Source organism: Gadus chalcogrammus, chromosome 14 (assembly GCF_026213295.1).
Source record: "Gadus chalcogrammus isolate NIFS_2021 chromosome 14, NIFS_Gcha_1.0, whole genome shotgun sequence".
NCBI classification, from domain to species: domain Eukaryota; kingdom Metazoa; phylum Chordata; class Actinopteri; order Gadiformes; family Gadidae; genus Gadus; species Gadus chalcogrammus.
In genome coordinates, this window is record NC_079425.1 from 21,338,463 (window position 1) to 21,357,586 (window position 19,124).

Genomic DNA, 19,124 nt, shown 5'->3' on the forward strand with positions numbered 1-19,124 from the left:
AATAAAACTGCTGTTTTCTGTAGTATACTATAGTTTACTGTAGTAGTATATATGTGGTATACTGTAGTAATAAAACTGCAGTTTTCTGTAGTTTACTGTAGTAAAACTACTATACTAAGGTTCAAAAACACTACAGTATTTACTATAGTATATGTACTGTAGTTTATTTACTATAGTAAACTATAGAATTTTCTATAGTATACTATAGTTTACTGTAGTAAAACTACTATAGTAAGGTTAAAAAACACAACAATATTTACTATAGTATATGTACTGTAGTTTATTTACTATAGTAAACTATAGAATTTTCTGTAGTATACTATAGTTTACTGTAGTAAAACTACTATAGTAAGGTTCAAAAACCCTACAATATTTACTATAGTATATATAGGGTATACCATAGTTTATTTACTATAGTAAACTATAGAATTTTTTCATGTGGGCACACACACACACACTTCACAATGATTTAAAGAAATTTGTACTTGGAATTAGTCCGATTACAAACAATAAAAGAATAGGCATAATAGAAAATGAATTTGATTGATAGAATAGTCAGATGACTACACATTTTATGCTTATAACAAAATTTATTTATGAAAGCAGAAGTTATTGGTCAGACAAAAGGTCCCATGACTGCTTTCATTGTTTCTCTTCCAACTGAGCAGGTTTCACTGGTTAAAGTGTCCGTTCACACAATGTAGCAAATTAAGCATTTTTGTACATCAGATGTAAACAGAAGGCATCGGAATGTAACTCAAAACAGCCATGGTTGATAAGATTGTGCGGAAAGTTGTTCTTTCATTTACAATCACAAGAAAAGCAGGGATACATCGAAGCAGCAACCCATTGGAACGCTTCAAATCACAGAACAGAATATGTGCAGGCACTATTACCAAATACCTTTGCTTGTCAAACTATATGGATAGTAGTTTGGTAAGGCTTTCCCTTGGGTGCCTGTTAGTTTAACACACAATCCGTGTACCCATTGAGAATGAAAATAACAGTCTAACTAGTCGACACATTGATAGGCTGCGTCATTTCCCGACTACTTTACATTGATGAGATTTATATTTTCTTTACGTTCAACACATTTCGAATGACTTCGGTTTTTCAATGAAATGTTGTCAAAATGATTTTACACCTTAGAGAAAAGATTCCCCAAAATGTCCCATTGTTGCAAAAAAAAAGCAATTTGGGGATATGGATTGGAACTTCTGCTTTGGAAATTAATTGCTTGCATTTATTTTATACGACATTATTTATCATTATACAACAGTAAGTTCTACCCAACTAAATTGATTGGACAAGAGGCATTCCAAAAGTGCTGATATGGAGCATAACAGTACTCAGACTTTTTTATCTGGTTGCACAATGAATGTTAACATACAAATGTACATGATCAAATGTAGCTGGCCTTCCGTAACGTATAAACCGACTCAAAATAGCTAACTAGTAGGAAGGGCAATGTTTGTGTTGCAGGGTAACAATCCAGTCCCAGTCCAGCAGGGGAAGTATTGGTGTCGGCGGAGCCAAACGAATGATTAAATACAGAATGAAGTCATAATCTGTTGTCTCTTATTACTGTTAACTACAGTAATTGGAGCCTGTAGGACCTTTGTATGAAAGCGATATCACACCCAAGTTCGTGCTGTACTACTGAAATGCATGATGATCTTCGGCACTCGGGCTGCGACCGAGTCACAGCTGTGCTGATATCCATTAGGACATTACTCCCTCTTGTGTGATATTGCTTAAATACCTTGCAGATGATACACATTTATTGACTGTCAACTGCTGTTACTTTGTAGGCAACATGACTGATGCACCTTATGTCAGAAAGCAAACACAGAGCACACACACACTCTCACATATACGCACACACACACACACACATACACACGCACACACACACAATAAAGTGCAGCAGAACAATTACTGCTGCATTGGTTTGTAAACTGTACACAGATGCATTAACAGAATTATTAGCTAAACAGACGCAGTAGGACATTCCTCTTTTTTGTCAAGTAAGAAAAAAAGAAACCCACTAACATGAACTCATTCTCTAATCAGAGGTGGTGAAAGTGGTTTTCCTATGGTTTCACAAGCACGCTCAAGAATTGTGCCAGTTGGATATGAAATACAAAAATATATAAATACAGTATTGACAAAAACGTGATGATTATTACACAGGATTAACACAGCAGGGGTATTATGCTGCTATTTGAAGAAGTAAACCCTTAAATAAATGAATCTGTAAATATAAAAAAAAAAAAATGGATTGGAAATGTTATTTTCCGGCCAATTCTCCAATTTTCAATTTATCCTTTTCAGTGACTGGATTTAGGCGAGGATCTTGTTATAAATTGGCTACTTGATATGGATGAGGTGAGAAAGTCGAAATATTCTGCTACAATGTCCCTAACACCTCATCATTGAGGTCCAGGAATCAAACAGGGAATTTAAAATTCTAGCATAAAAAGGACACACTTAGCTCACAAAGGTCAGAGAAAATCTTGTGGGTATTGGTCATTAACTCAACTTCTGATCAACAGTGTCTGATCTCACTGTGTTTTGGGGTAGGGAAGACATAAGACTTGTCGGTATTGCACATTATAGAAAAGCGCTACCACAGTGTAGATGATTTCCTGTTCAACTTGCTGCATATAAAAAGCTAGCATTCACGAACGATCGGGATCAGGAAATAATCCAATGCATTTCTTCCACAGTCATTCACTACAATAAACTAATGGTGGATGTGAATTCTCAAATAAGAAGGCATCAATAACTGTCTCCCAAAATCTTTGAAAATACACGGACAGTATTCATGACTTCAAGAAGAGGACACTGCAGTGAAAACTAAAGAAAATTATTTCCTTTCATCACATTGTTAAATTAAATTTGTATTGATTCCCCATCGCGGTAGCTTCCGTTCAAGATTCACTGGATACTAGGATACCACAAACACGTACAGATCAATGGATCAGATTGAGCAAACAAGGGCGGATTGATCAATCAGATTGATCAACACACATTGTGCCTTCAGGCAATTTCCTTTGAGATTGCCAAATTAAATAAAGGCAAAACTAGTAAAGCCTTTTATCCAACACTTTTAAGATTTCTAATTTGAAACGACTCTTTCCTTCGGTGCTACTGCAAAGTCTTAAAATGTAAGGTTGATATAAAAATAAAAAAAAATGCAAACAATGACAATAAATGGACAGATTGTTATTTTTGGTCAAAATTAAATGTATCGCCCTTTTTCTATTATGTCCTCTCCAATACAGCCTTATCAGAGAGGCATCATTGTAAGACAAACACAGGTGTCACACATAACATTGATTAAGGGATCTGCTCTTTTATGTATTGGAGGCCGGTTGGCATGCTGAGCTAGTGAGGATAACCCTCAGAATGGACCCTGCCTTGGTACATTAAAGGAGCAGACCCATCATGTTGTCCAATGATGACACCTCTGTGAAAAGTCTCTTGTTCCCTCCGCGGCTTCCTTCAGACTTTCCAATGGTAGACGTGTCAGCATTTTCCTCTTTTGTAAGGCGGAACCAAGATGACAGTACATCGAATCTGCCATTTTCAAAGTGATTTCCTTTTCCTTGCTTAAATGACCCCCTCAAAGAAATCACCAAATAGATTTAAAAAAGATTAAGTAAAAGAGGCAGTTTTAGCTGAATACAAAAAGACACAAAACCAAATGGAAACGCCCCTCTCTCACGGCGGTGAAGACAAGGGTTCATGACTCTCTTCCAACCGGAGAGAAACAAAAAGACAAAGCAATACATGGAGACACTCGGGCTTCATCCCCACTTCCTCATTTCCTATCCGACGTGTATCTCCCTGGAACAGAAGTTGTGCTGCTCGTTTCCTCAGAGCGCTACGCCCTGCTCCTCTGCGGAGTCAGCAGGAACCCAGAGTGTGTACTGGAGGACCGGGGCGGATGGGCCGGGTGGGGCTTTTACTCTGAGGCAGCCAGACTGGCCGTTGCTGTCCGTGTGTTGGGGCGAGGGATGGGGTGGTGGGTATGGTGGGTGAGGGGGTCGCTGACCTAGAGCAGCGAGCACCTGAAGAAGTTGCTCTTCTTGGAGCGGTTCTCTGTGATTTTGACCTGCCCTCCTCCACCTCCTGGTGGGCTGTTGTCATTCTGGAGGGAAACAAAAACAGAAGGGACTCAGAGCCAGCGAGGCAGTGGGGCTGTAGGGGAACCACACTACAGCAGCCAATCAGACACAAGTACAGGTTGAGGGGATTGTGGGGATTTTTTCCTGGTTTATCAGGAATGTTATCTATGAAAAACATACAAAGGCTCCCATAAATCTACAACAAACCAAATCTGTACGAACAGCAAATGTGTGCGTCCAGTCCTTGCACGATACCAACTACTCATCCACAAGGGGGCAGCAAAGCATGCTGATAGAGATAGACATTTTGTTGAAAAGATTGCAGTTCATTCTTCACCAAGAATATCATGAATTTCCACGTCGGAAATAACTTACTATCTTATTATAAAAACACAGAGTTTTGAAATTTCTCTGTGCATTCAGTTTATTCAGAAATGCTGTTGTATGTTCACAATAATGCAAATTACAAAACCATTACCAACTGTGGAGTTTGATAAGGGCATATATAAATATATGACGGCACAGATTCAAACTCACCATTTTTCTGTTTAGTCGTGTCATAATGTCTCTTCCCAGCGTGAAGAAGGACTGATAAAAAGATAAAAGGGAATCACATGAATTTGACAATATGTACAGGGAAAACAGGGATCCAATTAGCCAGGAAAACTTCCTTACCTCCTCCACATTAATGCCTGATTTAGCACTTGTTTCTAAGAACTTGATCCCGTAATCAATCGCCAACTGACAACAAGGGAAAAGAAAACTGCATTTTACTTTGACATAAATAGATGACTGACTCAGTGACTATTTTCTCATGAATTTAGAAAACATTTAGAGAAGATAAAAGTTGCAACGTGTATCATTTCAAATAGCTCCTAGTTATCGGTTGTCAATGCTGATTGACATTGATTGCAATAATGTTATCAAAGAAACCACATTCTATATTCACATCCTATATAGATCACACCCACATCCTAATCCTCAGCGGCTCGTTCCTCTTTGTTTACAATGATCGTACCAATGAAACTACTAAAACCATGGCTGACGCCACACAACTAGTTGAGCTACGCTTGCTTGTGTCACATAGTTGCAGAGTGAGAGTGGACAGAGCACTGTTATTGTAACACTATAACACTGTTAACACTGTTTCCCGCCGACTAACTGGGAGGAGCTGAAATTGTTCACATTGCGACCTTAAAGGATAGGTTTGCTATTTTAGACCCACGGGCCACAGATTGACTATCATCGTAGAGGCACCCTTATTTGGAGGTTGGGTCAGTATGGAGTGCTTTGGCTTCTTCCTGTAAAAATTTAGTGGGGCTACAATTGAAGCCATTGGGCTTCATGTCATCATTTGAAGAAGATATGTGGGAAAATAGTATTTCAAAATGAGAAGGGGTGTACTGATACTTATCTCAAAATGTTCTCCTATAATTATTGTTCTCCTTGACAATAATCCTTGACCATAAGTAACTTGATAGGACAATGCGTTCTTTCAGATATAGTTTTCCCTGCTGCTGCTACAAAGGAATTTGTGTGCCAGACACAGGCATTGTTTACAAAACTGTAGCTTACATTAAAAGCTGGCTGGCAGGTACTCCCTGAGGATTTAAGAATTGCCCCAACTCTGACCACTTTTAAAACAAGACTGAAGACTTTTATGTTTGCTTTAGCTTTCTGCTAAATCTTAAATACATTGCACTTTCTTGCACATGATCTGAGGAAGGATAAGGGTTTGAGTGGAGTACCGGAGAGAATGTTGATCTGATCTTAAACACATTGCACTTTGTAAAATGCTTTTTTAACTTTGCCTTTACTTTCTATATATTTTACTAATTTTTTTGCATATGTTTTCTTTTCTATTAATTAATTATTTTTTAATTAATTTAATTGTATGACAATGTTTATATGTGAAGCACGAGTCTGCCTTGTGTATGAAAAGTGCTATATGAATAAAGTTGCCTTGCCTATTTCTGTTTATTGCCATGCTGTTTACCAGCAGCTAATAGAGCTTTGGATTACTTTGATGATTAGATGATAAAGATCACGATTTTAACAGCAATGCATAAATGTTTGTGCCAGAGTACATCACACATCTCAAGCCTTATTTAACTGCAATAACAAATGTTTAAAATATGAAATACTTTGGATCAGGAATATATATTTAGCCTAGGCAACTAAGTTTACATGTCAAGGTAATGAGTACGACTTTGGAGGTAACGTCATAAGGAAACCATTTGTATATTATAAAGACAACAAGATATTGCTTAAATCATCAGATTTGGTAAACTGATAACTGACTATATGACTGACTATATATTAGGCATACATTTTCAAACGATCGACAACTCGTTGATCCAGCGGGGCATAGCTAGAGGAAGAGGCCAACACTGAATACTGAACCAATTAGTCAAATATGGGGGTTACACACACACACATACCTTTTCCCCTCTTTCTCTGGACACCTGTCTCTTGTCATTCATATCACACTTGTTCCCAAGTATCATTCTCTCCACGTCTGAAGATGCATGCTGGAAATACAATAAATGGTTGTTCTACATAAATCTTCATACATTGGATTCTGCCAAGCAGTCAAGAAGTCAATTGTGTGTACAAATTGTAATAGCTCAGGTTGGTCTTACTAAGATGCTCAGAACAAATGTGTTTTTCAATTTTTTTTACATGTTTACAGAGTATGAACCATTACACAAACCTCTTCAATATTGCGGATCCAGTTCTTGATGTTGTCGAAGGACTTCTCATTGGTGATGTCATACACCAGCATGATGCCCTGGAACACAAAGAACAGGAAATGGTTCCAAAGGAAGTGACATGCAGTTTGACATTGGCAGGAAGTGCCCAGCCTAGTGGCATTCAGGTTGTGACCTCTGTAATGAAAGTCACACAGCTGCATGTGTGACTAGTGCTTGTTAAACAAACCTCATGGTCACTTTCGAGGAACTGGGCACCTATCTGACTTTTGTATATATTTCAAAGCACTTTTGCACCAGACAAACAAGTCTCAAAATACTATGAAGATAAAGAGCTAGATTCCTGAGTAAAGAACAGTAAAGGGAAAAGACTCCTCCAATCTGTATTTGAGATGGAACAAAGCCCTTGGAAAAGTGTCAGACTTCGATTTGAACTTCATTAATGAATTCCTAATAGATGAAGTCATATATAAACAGACCAAACTAGATAGCCATAAACAATAGGCTAAAGAAAGGGAGTGGACTGATCTGCTGTAGGGAGAGGGGGTCAGGCAGGGTTCAGAAGTGTAGCAAGAAGACCAGGGGTGGGACCACCACGAGTCACGACCATCCCTTGAGAAAACACACAAGACCCCTGGTAACAACAGAACAGACTCCTGGAAACAACACACAACACCCCTGGAAACAACACACAATATCCCTGGAAATAACAAACAATAGCCCTGGTTACACCACAATACCCTTGAAAACAACACACATTACCCCTGGATAACAACAAACAAGACTCCTGGATATAACAACACACATTACCCCTGGATAAAAACACACAAGACCCTTGGACAACAACACCCAGAGCGCCTGGATATCAAGACATATTACCCATGGATTACAACACACAATACCCATGGATAGCAACACACAGGGCGCCTGGATAACACAACTATAGCTAAAGGATGAATCACTATTTACATTTGATCCGTTTCTGTAAAAGCAGCAATATAAGCAAACCTTAAACGTAGTGAGCTAACTAACTAACAAGTACACCACATTGGTGTAGTAGTAGCTTTTTATTAAAATAATAGCAATGGTATAGGGGTTGTTACTATTATTAGTAGAACAGAAGGGTAAACAGACCACACGAATGAAGTAATGTGCCTTCATTCGTGGGGTTTGCTGTTGGGTTGGTGGTGATGTTGTCTTACCATGGCACCTCTGTAGTAGGCTGTGGTGATGGTTCTGAACCTCTCCTGGCCTGCAGTGTCCCTGGAGATGGCACACAAACACAACACTCACTACAGGACACACTTAAAATCAAGGACCGAGTGTGTGTAGATTTAGCATCAACAAGAAAAAACACTTTTGTTTATGTGTGACCAGAAAATAAGTTTTCATTTTGATAAGTACAACCACAATGATACAGATTTGTCAATTTTTCAAAAAGTGGAATAGAGACAAACTTTAATTTTCCGATTACTCGATAGCCCTGCTAGTTGACTCCAAACATATTGTGGACGCAATGCTTTTTCTAAAATGCAGTAACTGAGTCAGCAGTCAGTTGCTGCAACACCGAAAACATCACATGGTAACACTTCAATTTCTCCATTGGCAGTTTCCTATTATGTGGAGTTATGCCACACGTTAAAAAACGTTTTACCGTTCAAAAGTACCTAATGTTTAAGGACATAGCCTCACTGCATGAGGGGCACAAGCAAGGGACCGGTAGATAAAGAAGGTCGAAAACAGCACAAATGTTTGTTTGTGAAATACCAAAACAAACAGAAGTTGGTGCCAAGTAGCACATGGCAAAGAACTCATTCATGTCAGCCTATAAGTAGACTCGGTTACCATATCTGCAGCTTGATCTTCTTTCCATCTAGCTCTATTGTCCTGATTTTGAAGTCGATCCCTGGAAGACAAGAGACAAGGGGGATAGAGGTAAAATTAAATAACACACACTCATAATAATGTACAGTCCTACTACTGTGTAGTACAAACACATTGAACAATGTGTCATCAATTCATTAGACGTTTATTATGACAGGAGCAGGTGGCATCTGTAATAAAAGAATGCAAAAAAGGATATCAGGAAGGAACAAACGAAAAGTCATGATTTAATTATCAATACTTCGCAATGTCCCGATGTTACCATGAATACATTATTTGTGGTGGTACTTGGACACCAACCACCTCGCACTTGATGTGGCTAGCCCACAAACAAACAGAAACATCTGGTTTAGAGGAAATTGGCTGATGAGGTAAAAGTAAATGTTTGTGTTTAACAGTACAAGGGTCCTGTTGGGATGGATTGTCCCGTTATAACTCATTGAAAACGTATTGCTGTTAAAATGGTGTAGAGAGGCGGACCCAGAAGCAGAGGACTGGAAAAGGGAGAGCGTTTCTCTGGTTTTACTTTTGAATGACACGATTAAGAAAGGAATTTGTCCTTACTTGAAACAAAGAAACATTGACTCTAGTGATGGATTAAGCACAACACAATATAAAAAAATGGCGTGAAGCATGGTGCACATGAACTGAGAAACATTGATACACAGGTGATTAAAAGAACACAGGTGAAGATAATTAACAGGAAGAGAAACCCAAGGCTAAGGAGGACATACAGTATATTGGACACAGTAAAGAACTACATCTGGAACTGTGAGACTTTCATCACCGGGTGATGGAAGCCTTTATTGCCACGATAATCTAAAGCTAATACAAACTACAATATTTAAATCACATTTTTAGATATCCCACAGAGGTTCACCACTATTAAATGTTTAGAGGTATAATAACAGATTAAAACGGCTCCTTCCTCCAATATTGGAAAAATCTACATGTTTTAGAGCATGTTTCAATTAAAGTAATTTTGACACTCGCGATAATATAATTTCACAAGTTATTTTGTATAAGCTATCGTTGATGATCTTACTGTGTAACAAATAAAGGCCCTTCTGTCAAGAGCAATGCGGCATAAAAACGCCTGCTGTCTCATGGGGTTCACCATTTGGGCAAAGAGGAATAATGGATTCCCTGATTACTACACAAATCAACTGTGTGCACTGACTCGTTCATTCACTCTCCCCATCCGACTTTCTCAGTCCTCGCTGTAATGAGTGGCTTTGCCTGTCCGCCAGGCCTGGCCACTCATCCAAACCAAGTCTCTAGCAAGCGGATGCAAATCCATCTCACACACACACACACACACACACACACACACACACACACACACACACACACACACACACACACACACACACACACACACACACACACACACACACACACACACACACACACACACACACACAAAAACCCAGCCATATTGACAACTAGCAAAAGGCCAGGAGACATTCTATTAGTCGTTGCCCTCACCAGATATTTGGGTCTAGATGTATCGATGATGAAAGGCTAAGATCTCTACTATCAATTATGTGTCTCTACAATAGTCGTACTCTATTTCTGACCTTGTAGCTACATAAAGCAGGCTGTGGAATAATTTAAAGCCCTGTCGGGCCACTATAAAGTGATACAGGGAGTGCCAGCGGGAACACGCCTGCTAGAAATCTGGGACCTCACGTAACAGGAGAGCCCAGCATTAGTTATCTCAACAGCTAGGCTAGCCAGGGCCAGGGAAACAAAACAACGCTAGATACGGCAAGCTAAACAAGAATGCGAGCACTGTGCGAATGGCTGCTGTTAAGTCGATAGCGAAAGTTGGTGAAGAAGACACAGGCGGCTATTAATTTCACGTTACAGGAAAATGTGATCTAAAACGACATACAGATTCAAGTGATGTGGGCTTGATAGTATTGCTATGTATGGTTTGATCCTGGTGCAAATCTAGACTTAAATATGCAATGTTTTAAAAGCATGAAAATATGTAAATATGGCCTCAGTAGTCGATTACAGGGTTGAACGTTATTGGCTGGTTGTATGTTGTGCTGTCGCCAACACTGAAACTGGGTCCAGCTTGTCAGATAAGGCCCATTCTTGCAGTTAGCGAACAGTCTGGTTCTGCTTAATAATTCTCAAGAAGCGGAAACAGGTTATGTACCGGGTGTGTCCCTCGGGGGGGCAGCCCGTCAGGGGAATTAAGACCGTCATCACCGGATATCCCCCAGGGATTTCACAAATGGCACCAGTGCATGTGCTTGTCACGTTACCATGTTAACTATTCCTAATTACCAAGGCACACACTGGAATGCAACGTTGTCGGTTATTGGTAGTGAATGAGGTCAAATGTCAATCATTGTTTCCAAGAATAAGCTACAAACTAGTGGATAAGTACAATAGATTCAAATCAGTACCGGTACTTAAGTCATGAGGCCATTTGACTTTACGCAATCTTTATTACCACTAAATTATGGATCTATTTTCTGATGACGCACATTAGTCTTTTCTGCTTCCCATTTTGACCTGGCCATTATTAATGTTCCTGAGGTTGAATTATTTATGATTAAAAACATTAATAATAGGTTGATTCATGTTAACTCAGACACAGCATAAAGTTTGGTCTTTCTCGCAGGCAGCTAAAATCTCTCTCTCTCTCCCTTTCCACATCTCTCTCTCTCTCTCTACAGGAAGTGGAACCTAGTTGCTGGTGGTTGTTACGGAAACAAGCATCAGAGCAGCTGTAGCCACAAGGTCATTGACCGCTCCATCCTCCACAAGACACAGCTATACACAGATAGAAACACACATATAGTAAAACGACACACAGAGACACACACACAGAGACACACAGAGACAGATACATATCTTACAGACAAAGTTAACAATGAGACACAGCAAAATTAAATAACACACAGTTACACACTGAAAAGAATAGCAAAAAGAGACAGAGGTAGATATTGATGGAGTGTAAATAAAATAATCAGCTAAGTGCAGCCCACCGCATAGGAGAATCAAAGTTTTACACACCTCATGCATGAATAAAAGCAAAATAAATACACCGCCTCTGATGCACATCTTCACTCGTCTCGACACAAAGTGTGAGAGACCCAGAATGCTACGTGACGACCAACTAACAACAGAATTACATACATACCGACACAATTCAAAAGGTCAATACATTTTCTGGACACACACACACACACACACACACACACAGAGTGGAGCTGGTCAGCTGACCCTCACGGGACTCAGTGTACAGTGTGACCTCTGTCTGAGCAGCAGAGCAGAGGACTGTGGGAGCTCGTTCATCCCCCCGCTCTGCACCCCCCCCTCCCCCCCTCCCCCCCAGGTGTGTGGGCTCAACTCTAGTCAAGCACTTCGGGGAGTTGTATCATTTTTGACATTAGGTTGTCGCATGACACTCTCAACAAAAGATGCAGATAGAGCAAGATGGAAGAGTGGCGAGGGGTTGTAAATCTAGATCGTAGGCGGGTATTTTGGCCAACTAATCTATTAGTGTGACTAATGAAACAGGGACATTATCAGGTTTAATTGTGCCCTATGTCACCTTTCTATATCAATTCATACTCAGGATCTTATCCTTAAGGAAATAAAACAAAGTTGGCTGCATTACCGCTTTAGTTTACATTGTTCTCAGCAGTGATTTGCTATACCTTCATTCATATGCTAGTCTAGGTTCTGCTCTCCCATGAGCTCCTTCTCAGTACCAGCAGAGAGATGGAGATACGCCGTAAGCAGCAGGGAGCTGGAACCTAACCTCAACAAAGGGCTGCAGGCAGCTGACAACAGCAGCAGACTCTGGGTCATGCTGTTATACTCAGTGCACTCTGTGGTCTGCTCTCGACAACACTGACTAACTCCTAGGCAGCACAGCACAGCGGCAGGGCCATCATCCTGTCGAATAGAATAAGACGGTTCCCACTTCCGGTTTCTGTCAGAAAGACAGAAGAGAACAATGCAGCAATTCTGTCCGCTTGCACTGACGCACAGGAAAGACAAAGAGACACTGTATGTTTCAGTGCATGCATTAGTGTGTGTGTGTGTGTGTGTGTGTGTGTGTGTGTGTGTGTGTGTGTGTGTGTGTGTGTGTGTGTTCAAGTTCATCTCTTCATGTGTGTGTTAATGCGCGGTGTGTGTGTGTGTGTGTGTGTGTGTGTGTGTGTGTGTGTGTGTGTGTGTGTGTGTGTGTGTGTGTGTGTGTGTGTGTGTGTGTGTGTCTGTCTAGAGTCCAACTCGACCCAACAATGGCTGATACTAACTGTGACAATGTATTGACACTATCTTGTGACGTGACAACGTTAACCGCCGCCAAGAAAGTAAAGTCAACGTATTTCGTCGCAGAACAGAGGCAAGAATCAATTCACACTGAACTTCCTGTTTTGAAAAACTATTTATAACGTCACATTTCAACAGAGTGACAACTCGCCCCATTGACTTCCATTCTAGCCCAGCTAGTTCGCTACTTGAAGAAACCAACACACTCATTACTAAACCAATTTATGAAATTTGTGTCTCTAGAATAATTTAAGACAATCTGTGGATAAAATGGTGTCCACACTCTAGAATCATGCTGGATAAAAACAGCAATCAAGAATCCCCCCAGCATTTCAACGCAAAATGGTACTTTGGCTAATTTTGCTGGATGTGAAAGCAGTTTGGCTGTATAGTCAATCCAAGGCTGCTTGTGAGTGTCTTCCTCTCTGATTTCCCCAATGACCTTGGCCATCCCATTAATGGGGCAACTGGAAGTTTCATTTTCGTTTTCATCTGAAGGCCTACCTCACCTCGTGGTCCTAACTACTTAATGACCCGTGACCTCCATATTCCACTTAGATTGTGTCATTTACTACCTAGAAAGGTAAAGTATGAGATTATTGTACGGGATTGTATGCACTACATAAATAAAGGCCTGATGAGTTGAGGGTATACGTGTTAATACGAAATACAATCACGTAACGTAATAACGTATGTTATTATTAGTATTATGATTGCCATAGCATAAGCACATGGACTAATTTATAGTTGGCGTTGACAATTTTCGAATTCAAGATTGAATTATTTCATATTACGATTTTAGTCCGCGTCCGTTTTTCAACCAATTAACTAATTAAATAACGACCTCGGTGCCATTATGGTAAATATAGTGAGAAACTGACAATAACTTGACAAGTCAAGCACGACCCTCCCGTTTCGGATGAGGCGCATACCGATACAGTGAAGCAGCGGCGCTTACTATCTCTGTAAAGGGCCTCCCGATGTGCAGTCATCCTTTACAATATAGATCATACAATGACACATCTGACTACAACCACACATCATCTGTACACCACCCCTCGTGCATCTCAAAAGGCGCACATACAAAGACAAACACAAGGAACTCACCTATCGTTGATATAAATGTTGTGTTGAACGCGTCCTCACTGAATCGGAACAGCAGACACGTCTTCCCGACCCCGCTGTCCCCTATCAACAACAGTTTGAAGAGATAGTCGTACGTTTTCGCCATAGTCGCGCCTTTCTTTTCTGAACGTGTGATCGGAATCGGCACCCGCCCAAGACCCTTCTTCTTCTCCTCCACAAGTGTAACGGTATCGCACGGTGTTGTAACAGTACAGTGAGTGGAGGGGGAGGCTGTCTGGGAGGCGTCTACCTTGACACGTGAGTACCAGCATCGCTTACCTAATATCGCGTGGTTGGCTCCTCTCCACGCGAGACTAGGTAATTGATGCTGCTTCTCACCGACGAGACAACACACGCACGCACCACATTGTGTACTCTTTTCTTGTCTACTATATGTTGTGTACAAATCCATATCCATAATAATGCATATTATTGGGGGTGCAATGCAAGAAGTTTGCCTTCGAGGCTTTTTGCCAAAACGGCTTTAGCGAGTAAGGGGACAAGGTATAAAGAGCGACAAAGGACATAGTGAGGTGGAGGTGGTTGTGGATGACATGTAGTATGGCAAAGCCGTTTAAACATTTAAGAGCGAGATTGGATCATACGTTGCAGATACGTGATTCAGTTCTTCCTAATCAAAAATAAGCGTTCAGATATCAGCCAGCCATGACATTATTCCTATCCACAATTTTCCTCGGTAATCAACGTCATTCTTCCTAGGACATGTGACGTCACTTTCGCTTTATTGGGCTTTCAGTTTCGGATATCCACAATAGCATTATTCAAACATAGGCCGCCTACACAAACAAATAGATAAATATATCTCTTGTTACTAGGAAATATTCACATTTCAGATATCTACAATCCAATTGTCAAAGTCAAAACATTAATTTCAGATATCCAAATGGAAAATATTCTAGATATATCCTTATCTAGTGCATGGAATGTTAGTGGATTTGACTGAAGAAAGTGAAATAGTGTTGCTCTCCTCCACATCCTTCAGCCTGTTTAACTACAAAAATAGTGTCATGGTCGCAGCATTGGATGCTGTCGCTTGAAATGGTGGTATCCTAGGAAATGTAACTTAGCCATAAAACCATTGTTGCGCTGTGTTTCGTGATTAATGCTGAAGCGGTAGGGAGGAGAGATTACATAGACCGGCTTTCGTGAAAAATGCTAAAAACCAGGGTGCATTTCCCCATTCCCAGGCATGGACTCATATAACTACTGAAACGCAGTAGCACAAATGTTGTCATCATTTTAAAATGAAATTGGAGAAAACAAATACACATTATTTACAATGTTTTAACACAATGCCAAAAGAAAAAATCTCATCAAAAACCCTTAAGGATACAAGTAAATGACAGGTTTGTTGTCCATTTCTTCACCATAAAAAAAACGTTCATAAAAAAAAAACCACAAAAAGGTCCTCAAACGTTTAATCCCATGTTCTTCCCAATATGGGAGAGTAGGAGAACAATTCTACAACAACAATTACTTCTGTATTGTTAGCTAAAATGCATCTCTGTGATGCTGAAGCTTATTTTAGATTTGTGTGTGATAAAAAAAAGACTAGCTGCCCGTTGCATCTTGAACCACTTGGAGGATCTGTATCTGCACCTGGATGAGTTTCTCTAGAGGCAGCCTCTCCAAATGAGGCACGATGCTTTGGCAGAAGAGTTTGGCCGAGCTTTGTTGAACGGTCGGCTCTGAGAGTGCCCGCGTGTAGCTCCCCATGCCATGGGCCGCAGTCGACTCCTCCTCAGGCTCGTCCTCAACATCCTCAGTTTTAACCTCTGTGGAGATGAATGAATCAACGCAAAAAACGAAACATCATTAGAGAGACATGGCTGATGTGTACAACCCCCAGAGTCCCACCCATCTCAACCCTTAAGAAAGACGCCCAAGCCCTTACCTTCTCCTCCATGACCTGTATCTGTTCTGAACCATCAAATCGAATTCAAACAGACATCGCAATCTAATAGACCACGCTTTGCATATTGCAAAGGCTGCGTTAAAAAAATAATATATATACTGCTACTCACTGGAGATCAGTAACATTCGTATTAATCAATTAATCTCAACACATAGTCCTGGCCTAAAGGAAAGAGCAGTTTATATTTTGACTGTTTCCAATGTTGTGCTGGTCATACTCTAGAATGATTTATTGCTTGTATTTAGTGAATAATACAGAACATAAGTAACTTTAAAAATAAATATTGCGTACTACATCGCAATCTTGGGTCGAAATAATCGCAATTAGATTATGTCCCCAAAACGTTCAACACTTTGACTTCACAAGACCATCTGAGACGTCTCTCTGCCGACTGTGAGCACGACACTCACCTATTTCCGCTGGCTTCTCCTCACAACCGTGGACCTCGCCGTTGACCACTGGCAACTCGGGCTCGGTGTTGCTGTGATCTCCTCCTCCCCCAGTCCAGTTCTTCATGGCCCCAGGCGGCTCCATGAGGAAGGCCCGGTCAGCAGTGTGTCTCCAACTCCCCTGTGAGCCTACGATCTCCCCACTCTTGATGGCCTGCTTCTCCTTCCTGACCTCCCGGATGTACTTGTCGCGGAGGCCCTTCCGGCGCCTGCGACACAAAGCGACTGACAGGAGACGGATAGATCAAAAAATGCATGCAAGAACCACAATATGAGGTTATGAGATAAGACAGTTAATGTTTACAATGTAGATTGAATATTGACCATTGGTGCTCCTTTAAAAGTTATTGAGTTATGTCAGGGGCCATAGCACATCGTTTTTCTACCATGTCACACAATGTAATTTCTACTTTTTGAAGTTTTAAACTCCTTTCCTCTCCTTTCATGTGTGCGAGACTGAAGTGACTGTCCCTACAGTTTTTTTGTGGCTTATTTTGATACCCAGAGGGCATGCCATTACAATGCGTTACCATAACTATCCAGGCTCTATTAGAAATTAGTAGTACACCTAGTAGAACAGTTCTGCATTGGTCATTTATTGACGCTATGTGGAAGCAAGTGTCAGGAGCAAGTGGGTGTCCCTTGGTCGTCCGCCAAGACAGACTGAAAGCACGGCAGGAACTGCTGATGAATATCTAACAACAAATTAACTTCAACCTGGTCTCCTTTTCCCTGTTTCCGGCCACTGACTCCCTCTCATTGCCCTCTCTCCCTTAATATAAATATCATAATATCATTGTTAAATATTAAAAGTTTCAATGTCATTAACATCTAAAGTACAAAAACAATATTCAACAATATGTTATTTTTCACCTACTCCTAGCTGTTAGCTACAGCAGCATCAAGGTAAGCTCCTATTGCTTTAATTATTTCTTCATGTAGCCTGCATTTGGTCACGAGCTCATGTTCGCCACCTACTGGTCTGGTCCCAAGGATTTCAGTCAACCTGCATTTTGGATAATGAACCAAGTTGTTCTCAATGCATAGATGCAAACACATTAGGGGCTTAACAGGTACTCAAGTGACCTTCTGGGGGAATTTAATGTCATGTTCCCCTGGGAAAACAATTGGTTCATTTTAAATGTACGTAACATTGCTAGTTATGTTAGCTGAGCAGGCTAATGAGGCCCACAGAGAGTAGCAGTAACTACTCCGTTACAATGCTACTACCGACACGCAAAATATAATTAAAATGCAAGCAAATGCTAAATCTCGGCAGATCATACGTTAAGCCAAATACACAAAAGACCCATTTTTAAATAAATATGAGCAATAGAAGCTAAAGTTAACATAGACCAACGTTACTCACCTTTCAATGGAGTTTCACGTTTATTGTCCTCCGTCGTGCATTCCAACCTGCAGAACACCGGACTCGACTCCAAAACTCTCGGCACGCTGCTTGTTTTATGGCCAATTATCAGGTCGACAGCGTCGTACCACGGAAACCGGCCCTTTTCATCAGAAGACAAGCCTGACCTGCGGAGTGCGTCCCGCACTCTGAGGTATTGGAACCTCAGCTTTTTAACTTTGTCCCGACACTGTCCCATAGTTCGGTGGTATCCACGATGTTCTAAATAGTCACGTATTGCACCAAACACCCCCGAATTCTTGTGTGTGGTGTCCAGCTGCGACTGAATGCTGTCGTCGGCCCAAATTTCAAGTAAACACTCGACTTCACTATCGCCCCAACGTAAACCCACTCGTGAACCGCTTGCCGCCATTGTTTAAAGTGATTGTTGTGGGGAAGAAGGGAATGGACCTATAAAGAAAGAAGGGTCGCGCAAGGACTACGTCATCCAGCTCACGTTGCGTATCCGCGCATGTGCACGTGTCATCTCATTAGCATCTGTACTTAGGCCATGGCACACCTCTCCCATGTGTGCCGTGGCCAAGGGGCTGTTCCGTATGGCAAGCCGATTTGACATAAATTCGCTAGACTGGTTATGTGTTGCAGATATCTGCAAATCAGTTTTGCCTAGTCAAAACTAACCTTTCGAATATCCCCAACTACATTCCTCCTATCCACAATTGTCATTACAGATATCCACAAAGACATTCCCCCTAGGAGAAAAGACGTCATTTTCACCATTCATGTCTATGTTTTTTTTTACATGCGTCAAAATGTAATTTATCATTCCTTATTGATCTGCCTTGAGACATAGACATATGGGGCTAGGGCTCAGTTGTGTTTCTAAGATCACAACTATCCTATATTACCCATATTACCAAAATGTTTGTAAATGCCAGGAAGACAAGAACAACATCCATGCCTCTGTCACTCTGTAAACAGATGGCCTAGTGTGGATGCAGGCCTGAGAACAATGGGGCCAGTTGATGCCATTGTAAAAACAATGGTAGTTGTAAAGCTGCACTAAGTCACAGTTTGTAAACACACAAAGACAGTCATCTGTACACCTGCAAATCACTTAAAAAAAAAAAAACGTTCTGTTAAAAAGGAGTGATATATTTTAATCTTTCATAGCTCTATTGTGGATGATTTTGACTAATTTGTCTGGTATGA

General features: G+C 40.7%; 2 protein-coding genes across 2 annotated transcripts; both read right to left on the reverse strand.

Moving 5' to 3' along the window:
* Positions 1-475: 475 nt before the first annotated feature.
* rab8b (RAB8B, member RAS oncogene family) lies at positions 476-14,409 on the reverse strand. Its single transcript, XM_056607409.1, has 8 exons — positions 14,141-14,409; positions 8,690-8,750; positions 8,047-8,107; positions 6,847-6,924; positions 6,575-6,664; positions 4,809-4,874; positions 4,671-4,721; positions 476-4,156 (listed from the first exon to the last, which is right to left on the reverse strand). The coding sequence occupies exons 1-8, from the start codon at positions 14,262-14,264 to the stop codon at positions 4,061-4,063; spliced, it is 627 nt and encodes a 208-aa protein (XP_056463384.1). The 5' UTR covers positions 14,265-14,409; the 3' UTR covers positions 476-4,060.
* Positions 14,410-14,575: 166 nt separating this feature from the next.
* On the reverse strand, positions 14,576-18,429 carry LOC130403195 (uncharacterized). Its single transcript, XM_056607410.1, has 3 exons — positions 17,913-18,429; positions 16,505-16,768; positions 14,576-15,954 (listed from the first exon to the last, which is right to left on the reverse strand). The coding sequence occupies exons 1-3, from the start codon at positions 18,322-18,324 to the stop codon at positions 15,731-15,733; spliced, it is 900 nt and encodes a 299-aa protein (XP_056463385.1). The 5' UTR covers positions 18,325-18,429; the 3' UTR covers positions 14,576-15,730.
* Between the last annotated feature and the right edge of the window lie 695 nt (positions 18,430-19,124).

What these genes read in the sequence shown, in the direction of transcription:
- rab8b (XM_056607409.1), bottom strand. Translation starts at nt 14,264, where the DNA reads ATGGCGAAAACGTACGACTATCTCTTCAAACTGTTGTTGATAGGGGAC. An exon ending in AACATTTATATCAACGATAG is followed by an intron (nt 8,751 to 14,140) that starts GTGAGTTCCTTG and finishes CTTGTCTTCCAG; the next exon opens with GGATCGACTTCAAAATCAGG. An exon ending in CCAGAGAAAGAGGGGAAAAG is followed by an intron (nt 4,875 to 6,574) that starts GTATGTGTGTGT and finishes CCTTGTTGTCAG; the next exon opens with TTGGCGATTGATTACGGGAT.
- LOC130403195 (XM_056607410.1), bottom strand. Translation starts at nt 18,324, where the DNA reads ATGGCGGCAAGCGGTTCACGAGTGGGTTTACGTTGGGGCGATAGTGAA. An exon ending in ACGTGAAACTCCATTGAAAG is followed by an intron (nt 16,769 to 17,912) that starts GTGAGTAACGTT and finishes GTCTCCTGTCAG; the next exon opens with TCGCTTTGTGTCGCAGGCGC. An exon ending in GGAGAAGCCAGCGGAAATAG is followed by an intron (nt 15,955 to 16,504) that starts GTGAGTGTCGTG and finishes TCATCTCCACAG; the next exon opens with AGGTTAAAACTGAGGATGTT.